This window comes from Giraffa tippelskirchi, chromosome 3 (genome assembly GCF_054371585.1).
Source record: "Giraffa tippelskirchi isolate mGirTip1 chromosome 3, T2T-mGirTip1v1.2.pri, whole genome shotgun sequence".
NCBI lineage: Eukaryota > Metazoa > Chordata > Mammalia > Artiodactyla > Giraffidae > Giraffa > Giraffa tippelskirchi.
Genome location: NC_137277.1, coordinates 13,377,960 through 13,392,786, shown reverse-complemented (window position 1 = coordinate 13,392,786; position 14,827 = coordinate 13,377,960). Strand labels below are relative to the sequence as shown.

General features: G+C 48.0%; 1 protein-coding gene across 5 annotated transcripts in view; it reads right to left on the bottom strand.

The window, feature by feature from the left end:
- Positions 1–1,866: 1,866 nt before the first annotated feature.
- The window catches only part of MYL4 (myosin light chain 4), a 43,280-nt gene continuing 30,319 nt past the window's right edge, over positions 1,867–14,827 (bottom strand). For 4 of the 5 annotated variants that reach the window (XM_081576507.1, XM_081576504.1, XM_081576503.1 and 1 more), the window contains exons 3-8: positions 11,489–11,516; positions 5,436–5,585; positions 3,696–3,869; positions 3,119–3,196; positions 2,492–2,536; positions 1,867–2,033 (exon numbers count right to left, since the gene is read on the bottom strand). In XM_081576507.1, coding sequence (XP_081432633.1) covers positions 2,508–2,536; positions 3,119–3,196; positions 3,696–3,869; positions 5,436–5,585; positions 11,489–11,516 — 459 coding nt within the window. In that variant the 3' untranslated portion in view covers positions 1,867–2,033; positions 2,492–2,507. Of the gene's footprint in view, positions 2,034–2,491; positions 2,537–3,118; positions 3,197–3,695; positions 3,870–5,435; positions 5,604–11,488; positions 11,517–14,827 lie in introns of all 5 variants that reach the window. The other variant, XM_081576508.1, reaches the window with a different exon arrangement.

Below are 14,827 nucleotides of genomic sequence, written 5' to 3'. Positions count from 1 at the left end.
TGGGTTCAATCCCTGGTCTGAGAACTACATCCTATATGCCGCAGCTAAGAGCCCACGAATGGTAATAGCCACAACTACGACCCAGCACAGCTAAATAAATAAATAAACAATTGTTTAAAAGGCTATGGAGCTACAACCACGTTTGAAAACTACTGGAGTCAATGACCCCTATCACAACTACATAAAGATCTCAAGTTTTATGATTCAACAGGTCTCTCCCATAGCTGGAGCGCCTTCCTCACAGAAGACGAGGTACACATGTCCCTTGGTCTCATCTTCCCAACCAGTGGTTAAATTCTGAGAAGGCTGAGTTTGGGCTCATGGTTCTCAGCTTCCCATGACAACTTCCCTTTTGGGCTCATGGAATCTCAGCCTTGGCTGGATTCATAAAGGATGTTTCATAAAGTTCTGCAGCTGGATGCCTTGAGAAGGCAGCAGAAAGACTGTGAGAGGAGGATCTAATCCACCTTGGGGGGCTCTCAGGGATGTGGGGACCCCCATCCGGAGGGGTTCTGCTCATACGTGTTCTCATGCTCATGTGAGCGTTCTGCTCATACGTGTGTCTTTAATTTCATGACCTGGTCTGTCCCCTTCTTTTCAATCTCTGGTTTCTTGTCTCTGCTTTTCCCAGTTGCCTCCCGCCACACCCCTGCCTGCCCAGCCTCAGGTCTGTGCTCCCTCTGAAGCCCTGATGCTCTCCCTGATGCAGAGTCCTGAATGGAGTCCTGGGTGTGGCCAGGGAGTCAGTGAGATGCCCAGAACAAGCAGGGCTGAATCAGGCATCAGGGGCCTTGCTCTCAGGGGAAGAGACACCTAAAGGGCCCATATGAAGATATAAGGACTGGGGCTTCCCTGGTGGTCCGATGGTTAAGACTCTGAGTTTCCAATGCAGGGGACAGGTGCGGGTTCGATCTCCAGTCCGGGAACCAGGACCCCACATGCCGTGTGGCGTGATCAGAAAAAAAGTTACGAGAACCATAAACAAAATGTGGTACCTGCACACACACAGCAGAACACTATTCCTCCTTAAAAAAGAAGAAGATTCGGACACTTACTACAACACAAATGAACCTTGAAGACATTGCGTGAAGTGAGATAAACCACTCACAAAAAGACAAATACACAGACTCCACTCATATGAGCTACCTAGAGTAGTCAAATTCATAGACACAGGAAGGAGAATGGTGGTCGCCAGGGATTGGAGAGAGGGAGAAATGGGGATTTATTGTTTAATGGATATAGAGTTTCAGTTTTATAAGATGAAAAAGTTCTGGAGACTTGCTACACACCAATGTGAACACACTTAACACTACGGAACCGAACACTTAAAAATTGTTAAGATGGAAAATTTTATATTATATGCTGCAAGAATACTGGAGTGTGTTGCCATTTCCTTCTCCAGGGGATCTTCCCAACCCAGGGATTGAATCTGGGTCTGCTCTATTGCAGGCAGATTCTTTACTGTCTGAGCCACTAGGGAAGTTCTGTATGTTATGTGCATTTTCCCACAATTTTTTTTAAAAGAAGAGGAGGGAGCAAGGACCATTTGAGGATCCCTTGGTATCCCCAGGGCTCCTGGTGGCCCTCTTTCTGCTTGTCACCTGGACAGACCTAAGGTAGAGTGAGCCTTGGAAGGAAATGAAGCTCCTCCTGATCACAGCTCCTGCAGACCCTTCCAAAACTCTCTGCTCACGATCTGACCCTCCTGTTTCTAGCTCCCTGGGCCCTGGCCCATGTCCCCCAGCTCCAAGATACTGCTCATTCTTCTGAGGAATATGCATGAGGCCTCAGGTGACATTATCACACACACTCACAAAAACCCAACTCAACAAATTAATTGGCTTTAAAAAACAACTCAGAGGCTGGTTGGGACCTCGGCCCAGCCTTGCTGAAGCTGTTTATTTATGGGGAGGACTGTGGGCCCTTGAAGTCCCTGGGCCTGCCATGCAGTGGAAAGTCCAGGACTCCAGCTCCGGCTCAGTCACTCTTGGCCTCTCAGTAACTCACCTGGGCTAAGGCCCTGGGCCAGGCACCTGAAAGAGAGCATGAGATGGAAAGGGTTCTACTTCCCCCTCCCCACCCCAGCTCCTGATGATGACCCCACCCCCACCAGCTGGCACCAAGGCCGGAGGGGCTCAGGGAAGGGGGTGAAGAAGATCAGGGTCAAGGGCATAGGCCTGGGACATTCTCTTCCACCTGCAACCTGGCTCCTCACAGCCAGAAGCCTATGGAGGAAGCCCCATCTGAGGGATTCGTCTGGCCTTGAGAGACCCTGGAAGAGGCAGGAGGATGGGTCAAGATTGGGTGCAAAGACCAAAGAGGGTGGGGGCAGGGCAGGACGGGATGAAGGGGAGGTGACAGGAGCACTAAGAAGGCAGGGGCGATGAGTGGGGTTGTGCAGTGTCCTCGAAGGGGGTCAAACCAGAAGAGAAGGGCTCTAGGGCATGTGGTGTGGCTCTGGGCACCCCCCAGGGGCGTGGGCTGCACTCACCCTGCAGGGGTCTGCTTCACCCAGACATGATGTGCTTGACAAAGGCTGGGAAAGAAAATGGAAAACAGCCACATTACATGGCCTCTCTCGGCCCCTTAGACCCCTCCTCCCTGGTTTATACCACCTGACTGCAAACCTTCCCACCACCCTTTCTTCAGACGATGATTCCTTTTCCTGTTTGGGGTTGATGGGGAGAAGGTGGAAGAAAAGAAGAGAACTAACCACTGCTCTGTGTCCACTCTCCGTGCTGATACCAGACATGGATGAAATAAGCTACCTTAACTCTGCCAATCCCTGCAACCCTGGGAAAGGGGCCAGCATCACCCCATTGCTCAGATGAGAAAATGTTAACCAATGTTAAGAGAAGGTAAGCGACTTGCTTAAGATCACACAGCTGGTATATCACAGAGCTATCTCCAAAATCCATGCTCCTTCCATTACGCAGTGATGTTCACTCCCAGGAGGAAAAAGAACAATATCCACGGGGAGCTCACCAAAGACCGCGGGGTACACATATTCTCTAGCTCCTGCATCTGTTCTGTTCTGCAGCCCCTCCTGGCCTGAACTGTGCCCACCCCACCCTACCCCCTCCCTGGCTGCCCGAGGAAGTGTGGAATGAGCTGATACCTTCGTAATTGATGCAGCCATTGGCATCCTCCTGACCTGCTAACAGCTGCTCCACTTCAGCCTCGCTCATCTTCTCTCCTGGGGTGGGAGACAGTGGGCACTTAACGACAGATGGGCGAAGGAGGGCCAGCCAAACCCAAACACCCCCTTGAGTCTGATGGTCCAGGACTTCCTGGATCGAGGAAGTGGTCAAACCAAACCTCCCCCCAAGGGTCTGGAAGGTGGAGTCAAGGTCTTAAGACCCTTCCTAGCCCCCAAGGTCTCTCCCTCTGCCTACAGCCACCAGTGGGTGAGCAGACCGAGGCCCTAGAGGCAGAGGCAAAGACAGGGACGGGGCCCTGGGTCCCACCTCTCAGGCCTCACCCCTGCTCTGCCAGCTTGCTCTCCCTTCCAACCCTGCTGAGCAAACCCAGTTGGGGACAATGGTACCTACAGAACCCAGGAAGATGTGCTTGGACCAGAACGTGAGACTCACGACGCAGGGAGCCCCACGTCTCCCCAACATACGCCTCTCAGGCGCTTCTCACCCTCTGTTCCTCTCCCTTGGGCTCCGCCCCTGCCTGGCTGGCGTACATACCCAGGGTGGCAAGGACGTGGCGAAGCTCAGCGCCCATGACCGTGCCATTGCTCTCCTTGTCGAACACGCGCAGCCCCTCCACGAAGTCCTCGTAGGTGCCCTGCTCCTTGTTTCGGGAGATGTGCTGCAGGATGGGCAGGAAGGTCTCAAAGTCCAGCATCTTGGAATTCATCTCTTCCGGCGGGGACCGGCAAGGAAAAGAATTCGACGTGAACTCGAGAGGAGCAGAGGCTCGGGAAGGGTCTCATCCGGCTCTGCCAGGCTAGCCCGGAGCTCAGCTGCCGTCACTTCTGGGTGGGGCCCCCAGTCAGGAATCCTGGAGGGCACAAAGCCCCGGGAGCCTGGCAGGAGCTGGCTCTGGGCACTCTTCTCAGTGAAAGGACCTGGGACCTGTGACTCCACCCTGACCTCTGAACTCCAGGCGGCCGGGGGGGCAGGGAGGTGAGCGGCCCCAAATTCTCACATTCACAACTTAGACTTCAGACACGGGACAGACTCCCAGTCTCAAGGGTAAACTGACAAGACCGCAAAAAGAAAACTTCGCACAACTCCAAATTTGGGTGCCCTCACTAGTCCCCACCGCCTTGAGTAAGTCTGAATAAATAATGACTAGCCCCTTTCTCCCACATTGTCCTGTGTTAAAAGCTTTAATTTACTTTTGTGTTTTTGACAAGCTATAAACTGCAGGAAGAAATTGGCAAAAGACAATTTCTGTTATTAAGCTACAGATTGCAATAGGTAATTATTTAAAGAATTCCTACTGAACAGTAAGGAAAAGACGAGAAACCCAGAATAAAAACTCTTGAATATTTACCAAAGTTTAAAAAAAAAAAAAAACCTTTACTTTCATAGAGGTAAAACCATTTTTAAATATCCCAAGTCTGGCACTGCTTTCTTTTATAACCCAGAAACCTCCCACAATGGAAAGACCCAAATATCTTTTGCCCTCTGAGAAGCTCTACTGACACAGGCAGGCTCCTGGTCCTCTGGTCCTTTCTGACCCACATCCTTCACCATTGCTGGTGTCTTCCCCAGCAAGAGTAGGAGGGGAAGGACCCAGAACCAAGGAAGAGGGCAGGAAGGCCCCAATATAGGGCCCAGGAAATCTCTAGAAATGATCCACCCCGGCTAAGGGCTCCTGCCCAGGTCTGCCCAGCCCCGGCCCCTCAGAAGGACTCGTGTTAGGGCAGCTGTTAGCCTGACTGCTGCAGTGACAGATGACATTCACAAATGGGACCCCTTGCACCACTTTCTAAACCCTCATTCACCAAAACCAATCTAATGCAAACCATTGAAACAGGCATCATTATAAAGCTGAGCCTGAGTCTGTTCTAATTTATATTAAATGAATAATTTGCAATCTCAGTGCTGTGTTATCAGAAACACATTATCCATGATACAACTCATGGTGGTCACAGGACATCTCAGTGCTGTAACACCTCACCCACAATCTCTGGTGGAGGCGGGGGCGGTGGGCAGTTCCCAGTTTCCCTCCCAGCCCCCCTGCCCCGTGTTCCAGGCACCCTGTGCATCAAAGGAAGACACTGAAGCCGTAGAAAGTTGCACCTGCTCCCCAGGAGTTCCCACCCTCACAAGAAAATAAGAACAAGCCCAGCTCACACTCTTTTGAGGACTGACCAAGTGTTTCCGGGTAATTCTAGCAATGTGAGGCAAGTAACCTGGGAAGGGCAGGTTGGCCTTGAAGGGAGAGAGCCCCAGGGGTGGAGAGGGGAGGCTGACCTTCCGGCTTGGGCTTGCCCAGGACACGCAGCACCTCGGCATTGGTGGGGTTCTGGCCCAGGGCTCGCAGCACGTCCCCACACTGCCCATAGGTGATCTTCAGCTCTCCAGCCGGGGTCCGGTCAAACAACGAAAAGGCCTCTTTGAACTCTGCAGAGAAAAGACTGACTGCGGCCCCCTGGGGCCAAGCGAAGGCCGTGACTAGGGGCTGATCAGCTTCTACCCTCGTTGAAGAGCAGGTCAATGGGGTTGATAAAATATTTCTCTACAGCCAGCACGCCAGCCCCTCCCTGGAACCCATGCCCACCCCATCTCTGACAACTAAAGAAGTATCCTGGAGCCCCCATGACCTGTTCCAGCATCGGGCCTGGGATCTCTTCCAGCAACCACTTATCACATCATTTGATGTCTCCCCTGCCTCTGCCCTTCCCATCCACTCATCTTTCCCTCTGCAGGTGAGGTGCCTGATGGTGAGAAAAAGCAGGAAAGTAAAAAGAGCACTGGCTCAGGAGTCAGGACTCCTGGGTTCTCCTCCTGGCTCTGCCAATCAATGTAGAATAAGCTGGGCTGGGTCTCAGTTTCCTTAAGCAAACACACCAAGTGTCAGTCCTCACCTGACCCTCCCAGTTGAGTGTCAAAGGAGGGGGCAGTGGGTGGAGCCACTTTGCAAAGTGATAAGACCTGTTCAGAAGTCAGCCAGTAACAGTAATGCTTGTCCCTGGCTGAAAGGGAGCTTTCAGGTTGGACAAGGTGACAAGGTTGGACACTCAACCCACCCCAGCTCTGCCACTGACCCACAGGTGGCCTTGGGCAAACTCCTAACTTCCATGGGCCCTCTGTCTCTCAGCTCTAAGGGGCGGGGGGGCAGTGTGCACTGCTGGGGCTACGGGGGGATGACAAAGCCCTCCTAGCGTGGTGTCTAGCACGTGGTAAGTGACTTAGCTAACAGTGTACTTGTGTGTGCGCGCACACGCTTGTGGGGTCAATCACATTCAACTCTTTGCAACCCCATGGACTATCGCCCATCAGTCTCCTCTGTCTATGGGATTTACCAGTCAAGAATAATGGAGTGGGTTGCTATGCCCTTCTCCGGGGGATCTTCCCAATCCAGGGATCAAACCCACGTCTCTTGCATTTCCTGCATTGGCAGGTGGATTCTTTACCACCTGTGCCACCAGGGAAGCAGGCAAGCAGTTATTATTATATTTCTAGTTCTGAAGCCAGACTCCCAGAAGATACCAGTGCAGGAGTCCAAGGCGCCCGGCTGAATGAAGGCACTCCTGGGCCCTTTGCAAACAACCTTAATTCCTCATCAATTTGGGTTCAACCAGCTCATTACCGGGGATAATTTGGACTGGGTATGGCATTGAAGTACCCTTGTGCTACCCATGAAGCGGTTTTTAAAGTGGATTAACAATATAACCCTAAGAAGAATGTGTGAACTACTTAGGAGAGAAGCTGTTTTTAATCCTCTCTAAGTACTTTAGAAACACTTACTTCCTTAGAGGCGGCATATGGATTATTTACAAATCATTCCACATATCAAAACAGGTTCCCCAAGACGTTTACCTGCAGCTCTTTATTAGGCTTTGTATGAATTGCAAAGAGATAAAACCACATGTCTTTCAAATTACTAAATAATTGAGCTCAAATTCCATTTCCATTGCTTACTAGTTATGTGACCTCGGGTAAGTAAATATTTAACCTCTATAAACCTCTTCTTTTATAAATGGCATCTACCTCACAGGATCCTTAAATTACATTCAAATAAAATACAATAGTGGATGTAAAAAATCTTAACTCTGTCAGTTCCCCAACAATACTGTTAGTAATCTCTCACTGACTTTAATCTCAATTTTAACACTGTGTGATCTTAGCCAAGCCACATAATCACACTGAACCTTGGTTTCCTCCTCTGTCAAAAGGAATAGCACCGAGCTCACAGCTTTGTTGCTGCTGCTAAGTCGCTTCAGTCGTGTCCAACTCTGTGAGACCCCATAAACAGTAGCTCACCAGGCTCCCCCGTCCCTGGGATTCTCCAGGCAAGAACATTGGAGTGGGTTGCCATTTCCTTCTCCAATGCACGAAAGTGAAAAGTGAAAGTGAAGTCACTCAGTCGTGTCCAACTCTTCGCGACCCCATGGACTGCAGCCTGCCAGGCTCCTCCATCCATAGGATTTTCCAGGCAAGAGTACTGGAATGGGGTGCCATTGCCTTCTCTGCACAGCTTTGTTACAAGAATTTAATTCTTAACATGTAAAGCTATTAGCATGGCTTCTGGCACAAATTCATTGTCCAATAAATATGGTAGTTGAATCTGCACTCAGGCTTTTGGATCTCCTAATTAGTTCAGAAGAGTGAGGGCAAACTCAAAGATTCAGTCTCCACATAAAAGAATGATATTTAACAGGAAGAATGATCAAGAGAAAAATAATAAGAATGATGACCTATGGTTCGAGCACTTATCGTGGGCCAGCCTCTGAGTTGATAACTTTGCATGAATTACCCCATCCATATTTACAAAAACTTTACACTATAGATATTATTATCCTCATTTATAGGCCACTGCAGATGTGACTTCCAGCCAACTATTAAGGAAAACAAGTGAGGAGAGAGGAGGAGGAGGACATGGCCTGTTATCCCAGTGAATGTTCCTGCCTGCTGGGAAGGCTGGCGCACACATAAAAACCCAACACTGAAGTCCAGGATTGCATCTAGGGGGAAAACTAGCCCAGTGATCTCAAGGTATATGAGAGATGACACTCATGGTCTCTGAAGAAACTTTTTCTCAAAGTTCTATAGTAGTGAGCTGCCTGCTAGACCAATGAGCAGTGCTGATGATCCCTTTCCAAAGGGATATGGAAATCTGGAGAGGGACCAGAGAAGGAAGTCAGGAGTTAGAAACTAGCTCCTATGAGGAAAAAAAAAACATAAAAGAAATTGGGGCTATATCACCTGGAGACTACAAAGTTAAGAAAAGATTTGATGACTATCCTCAAATAGATGGAGGTTATCTAGTGAATGCTGAAAAGAATCACAGAATTTCTGAATTGAAGAGAATTGAATACCCTCACTTTGCCGAAGAGAAAATTCAGGTTTGAAGAAGTAACTTGCCCTAAGTCTCCTGGCCACCAGAGGCAGATTTAGGGCTAATAGCCAAGTCTCCTGGTTCCAAATCATGTTCTTTCCAGCAAAACAGAAGAAAATCATCTTCAACTTCACCAAGGAGCAAAGGAAAAGATGGGAGTAAAATCAAAACAGAAACAATTCAAATCCAACCTAAGGAACAATGCTTTCAAAGTCAGAGAGATGAAAGCCTGGTATCAGTTAAGTCCCAGCCCTGAAAATCTTCATGGAGAAAAGAGGCAGCCAGCTGTCCCAGTTGGCTTTGACCAGGATTCTCAGTTGGGAAATGAAAAATTTTTATCATTGATTTTCTAGTCTTCCTGGGTACCACTGTGTTTGTATATACAATGAGTATAAATTTAACTTGTTGTTATTGTTTAGTCGCTAAGTCATTTCTGACTCTTTTGCAACCCCATGGACTGTAGCCCGCCAGACTCCTCTGTTCGTGGGATTTCCCAGGCAAGAATAGTGGAGTGGGATGCCATTTCCATTTCCAGGGGATCTTCCTGATCGAGGGATCAAACATGTGTCTTCTACTTTGGCAGGCAGATTCTTTACCACTGAGCCACCTAGGAAGTCCATATATGTAACTAAAATGCATTAAAATTAATTTAAGAATTTCACAGCACTCCAGAGTATTGACAGAAAGTGAGTGTCAACAGAATAATGCAAAAATGGAGTCAGATTTAGTTCACTAGATTCAAAATGCATCTGCCATCATCACGCCCTTTTTGTGAGTAACTGGCTTTTTGGGAGGGGAAACTTGACAATAACTATTACAATTTTAAATGCACATAGACTTGACACTTCCCTGGTGGTCCAGTGCTTAAGAATCCGCCTTGCCATGCAGGACGCCGGTTCCATCCCCGGTCAGGAAACTAAGATCTCATGTGTGTGTGCTTAGTCACTCAGTCGTGTCCGACTCTGCGAACCCATGGAATGTAGCCCACCAGGCTTCCCTGTCCATGGGATTCTCCAGGCAAGAATACTGGAGTGAGTTGCCATTTCCTTCTCCAGGGGAATCTTCCCAACCCAGGGATCAAACTGGCATCTCCTATGTCTCTTGCATTGGCAGGCAGGTTCTTTACCACTAGTACCACCTGGGAAGCCCCAAGATCTCATATGCCAAGGAGCAGCTAAGCCCACTCTCCACAACTAGAGAATCTGTGAGCTGTCATGTAAGATCCTTCATCACATGGTGAAGACTCTGCATGCCCCAGAGACCCAAGGCAGCCTAATTAATTAATTTTTTAAAATAAAAAAAATAAAATGCACATATCCTTTGACTCATTGCTAGGAAAGTCTCCTGGGGAAAGCATGATGATTTTTCCCCCAGCTGGGGATAATCCGAAGGTCTGGCAATATGAGATAATTGGATTAAAAAGTACATCCATGTGTGAGAATCTATACAATGGTTTAAAAGAATGAGATAGAACTGTTTTTGTGTTAAATATAAAAAAGATATTTAAGTAGATTATTAAATAATATATACCATGTTATATATTGTTGAACCCAAATGTATATTAAATGAAAGATGCAGGACAGTATGTACCATAGGACTCAATCTGTGTAAACTTTACACATACATACATACATACTAGTATAACATGATATATTTTTATCAAAGGATACGTAGACCTGTTAACAATGATTGTTTTGGGGAGAGCAGATCACCATGAAGGGAAAGCAAGGGGAAAATATTTTTATTTTCATTCCTTATTTTTAAGTAGTGTACTAATTTTTATCATGTGCTTGTGTTAGTTTAATTTTTCAAATACAGCCTGTGCTTAAAATCAAGGGGTTTGATCGGGTGACCTTTTAAGCTCCCTTCCAGTTCGTATGATTTTCTGTCCAAGAGTGATTTGATGGGGGAAACGGAGGGATAAATTGCAATGAGGGTGAGGCTCTAAAGTAGATGAAATATTTCATTCTCAAAACACCAGAATCCTACAAAAGAAGGGCTGAGGGGCTTGTCTAGAAGCTACACTTAATAATATTTATATAACATTGAGAAAGCAAATTGTCTTCATCAAAGATAGAGAAGAGCTGATGAAGACCACAGGTAGACTAGGGTACCCCCAAGACACCGCTGGCCCTGCCCCCATTAGGGGGTTGAGCATCTTGGCAGACTTTATGATGCGAAGGGAGACAGCTGGTAGCCTAAGGAGGGCTTTTCAATAACAGGAACAGAAATGATGGCTTTTAAATATCTTGGATTTTAGGGTAGAGAAAAGAAAAAAAATTTTTTTTTGGCTGTGCATCTGTTATGTTCCAGGCCGTCTGGCAGAGCTGTTCAGAACTTAAGTCTGGAATCAGATTGCCTTAGTTGGAATCATGGCTCCACCACCAACTGTCTGTGTGAGACTGAGCAGACCACCCAGCCTCTTTGTGCCTCGGTTTTATCACCTGTAAAGTGGGGTGGTGATAGTCCCTACCTCATAGGGTTGTGGTGAGAATTAAATAAATTAATCCATGTAAAGTGCTTAAGTAATAACAGTTAAAACAGAGCAAACCCATACTTGCTGTTTCATTTTTGTTTGTTTGTTTGTGGTGGCGGTGCTTTTTGGATTGTTTTCTCGGCCACACTGGGGATCTCCGTTCCCTGATAAGGGATTGAACACTGACAGTGAAAGCCCAGAATCCTAACCATTATGCCACCAGGGAATTCCCTGTACTTGCTATTTTGCATAACTGTTTTCCAGTCATGCCTTTGTGTATCCTGACTCAAACACAGGTTTGCACCAATGATGGTGATGAAATGATGGTAATGGTGGTGATGATGGTGATGCTAGTGATGATGATGATGGTGGTGATGATGGTGATGACGGTGACAGCGATGATCACTATTACGGTGATGATGACAACCCCTCCCCCAGGAGGCACAGCGGAGAGGATGTGGTGGGGGTGTTGGAGTTATTAGTACTCACCCTCGATCTGGTCAGCAGTGAAGTCTATCTGTGGAGAGAAACACAGAGGAATGAGGGCTGGGACTGCTAACAGCTTCCAGTGAGAAGCAGAAACGGCTTCCGGGGCTGCTGGGTCACCCGCCGCAGACACAGATGAGGAGGGAAGGAGATTATGGGCTGAGACTCAAACACGGGCCTCCTGATGACCAAGCCACAGCTGACAGCCTGTCAAATACCGCAGCCTCCAAAGCTCTCTCCACACCACTTGTGAACTGATGGCTCCAAGTGACAGGGAAAGAGAAGTGCTCTGAATAACTCTGGAACCCACACAACTCCCTATTATAATTCCTTTGGGTTGAATGTAAATTCCATCCTAGCAGCTGTAAATGGTTTCTCCCGTTTCTACTTGACACTGACTTTCAATCTACCTCCTTCAACGAAGCCTTCCCTCGCCCCCTCCCACTCCAGCCCCTCCTTCAGCACACATCCCTCCCAGGCACCCTGGGGCAGGGAGCCTAGTGTGGGCGAGCCCTGGATGCTTCCTGTTTTCCAGTCCTGCCTTTGTGTGTACCGCGGCTCCTTAAAACCAGGGTCCCCACAGGGCAGGGAATTTGAAAGAAAAAACCCAACACAGAGTAGGTACTCAAAAATTATTTGTTGCGAGAAGGAGTAAATTTTGGGTTTTCCTCCCTTAAATTCAAATCTGAGTACAAAAGAAGAAGGTGGAAAGCCCTGAGGATGAATGACAATGAACAAGCATGAGTCATTATTTTAATTTAGCATCTCGTGTGTTCCTTTATGGTCTTTATCCACCACCACCACCACCCCCTCAAATCTGCTCTCCACTGGTGGTGGAAACCAATCCTGGAGAATCTTCTTCTTCTTCTTCCTGGTTCTGGTTCTGCTGCTCTGTGCCCATCCGAAGCTGGCCTCATTAATGAGAACCCCTGAAGGTGGCCAGAATGAGCTAGGAGAGCAGGAGAGGGGTTACACACTGTGTTGGGAAAGAACTGGCTATGCCCAGGATGGACTTTGCCAGAGGTGTAGGTGAGGGTGGTCAGAAAGTTAAAGAAACCCCCTAAGTGGGGTAAAGGATGCCTTGAATGAACCCTCTGAGGAATGGTGCCACTTACCTTACTTTGCAATGCTTTAGGTCCCAGGAGTAAACACGTAAGAGATATTAATATAAAAACATAACATCAGAATATATAGTCATAACCACACACATTGGACTTTTCACTTTTGCTTTATCTTTTTTTAAAATTTTTTCTACTTTATTGAGTATAATTGACAAAATTGTAAGATATTGAAAGTGTACATTGTGATGATTTAATATATGTATACATTGTGAAAGGATTCCTCTCATGTGTTAACTGATACACGTGTTCACCTTATTTATTTATTTGCTATTTTATTTTTGTGAGAACACTTAGGTTCTACTCTATTGCGCTATGCTAAGTCACTTCAGTCATGTCTGACTCTTTGTGACCCCATGAACTGTAGCCCGCCGGACTCCTCTGTCTATGAGATTTTCCAGGCAAGAACACTGGGGTGGGTTGCCTTTCCCTTCTCCGGGGGATCTTCCCGACCCAGAGATCAAACCAGTGTCTCTCATGTCCCCTGCGTTGGCAGGTAGGTTTTTTACCACTAGTGTCACCTGGGAAGCCCTCTACTCTGTTAGCAAATTTCAATTATACAATACAGTATTACTGATCATAGTCACCACATTTTACATTAGATCCTCAGACTGGCCCCTGGCAACAACTTTTCTACTCTCTGTTTCTACAGTTTGACTTTTTATTTTTATTTAAATTCCACAGGCATGTGCTACCACGCGGTATTTGTCTTTGTCTGGTTTATTTCATTTATACTTTTGCTCTTTGAGCAAAGAACCTTCTAAGCAAAGGGACTGGGTAAGTATAAGAGGGGACATGACCCTCATGAAAGACACCTAATTTTTTTTTCCACTTTAAAGCAACTTCAACAACTCCTAGAACTGGAAGACCCAGACATGGAGAAGACAATTGCAACCAGAGGCAAGAAATTTGGGAAGGTGGGTGATGGAGGGGGAGCGATAGGCCAAAGAGAAGGCACTCCGTTGATACCAACAGGCAGCTCTTGTCCAGACTAGGTTGACCCACAGGAACAGTAAGTTATCAGAACTAATCAGAAATACAGCTTTCCTAAAGGGGGAGACAGTCAGCTTTTCTTGCTAGGCTCTGCTCATAGAGGGAGTGGTGTCTGACCTAGAAAAGCTTCAGGCACTTTCAAGGTCTTTTCCTTTGCCTCGGTTTCCCCAGAATGTCCCATAACCAAGCCCAGGGGTGGGGCAACTGCCTCCATCTCTTGGCCAAACCAGTTCTGCTTAACTCCTCTCTTGTTGGAATGACCATAGGTTAACCCTACAGTTCTGGGCACAGTGGCAGGACCCCAGGGCTGTGGGCACTAGGAAGAACCCTGGGAGGGCCAAGAAGGGTCATCCAGTTAGAGTTCTGGGGGCTAGTTTCCTGGCCTCTTTGTCACAGAACCAGGCCCCGAGCTGTAATTTTGATCTGATTCCTCACCAACCCTCCAGCTCTGCCCTGAGGCTGAGATCCCCAAGGGCCCACCATTCCCAACCAGTTATTAATAGCTTTTCATACCAGTAGACACTTGACCTCTTACATTCTAGTGCCAATGTTTAAAACTGCTTCAGTCTCCAGGGGGCTCTGACCCCCTCCTTCCTTGGCCCATCCCCTCCCAGTTCCATTCCTTAAGCAGCTGGGCCAGAGATCTGAGAGGCCTAAAACGACTGAATCAGCAGGCAGGGTCTACCCCAGCTCCAAGGAGGGGAGCCTTCCAATGTGAGGGGAGCAGAACGAGGTAGAGAGGGAACAGGGCTGGGGCAGCCAAGGAAGCCTGGCCCAGCCCCCACACCTGCTGAGACAGAGGGTCTCAGACTGGGATGGGCCAGGCCACTGCATACTCCAAGCAGGAGCCCAGGGTAAGGGCACAGATGAGGAGGAAGGAGACTACGTGGGCTGAGAGTCGAACACCAGCCTCCTGACCACTGGGCCACAACTGACGGCCTGTCAAACAACGCAACCTCTAAAACTCTCTCAACACCTCTTGTGAAGTGAGGGCTCCAAGTGAGGGAGAAAGAGAAACACCGAATGATTCTAGAACCCACACGCAGGAGGGGTCCACCTGAGTGGGGAAAAGGAGAGGCAAGCTGGCTCTTCTCTCCTTACCTGGGGTCTCCTTGCCCCTACCACCCATCCACTGCAAGGGTCTTTGCAAGTGAAGGCTTTCCCAGACCCCAGCACACAGAGATCATGCTCCCTCGCTGTTGACATCACCTACTCTGCAGTAAACTGGAAG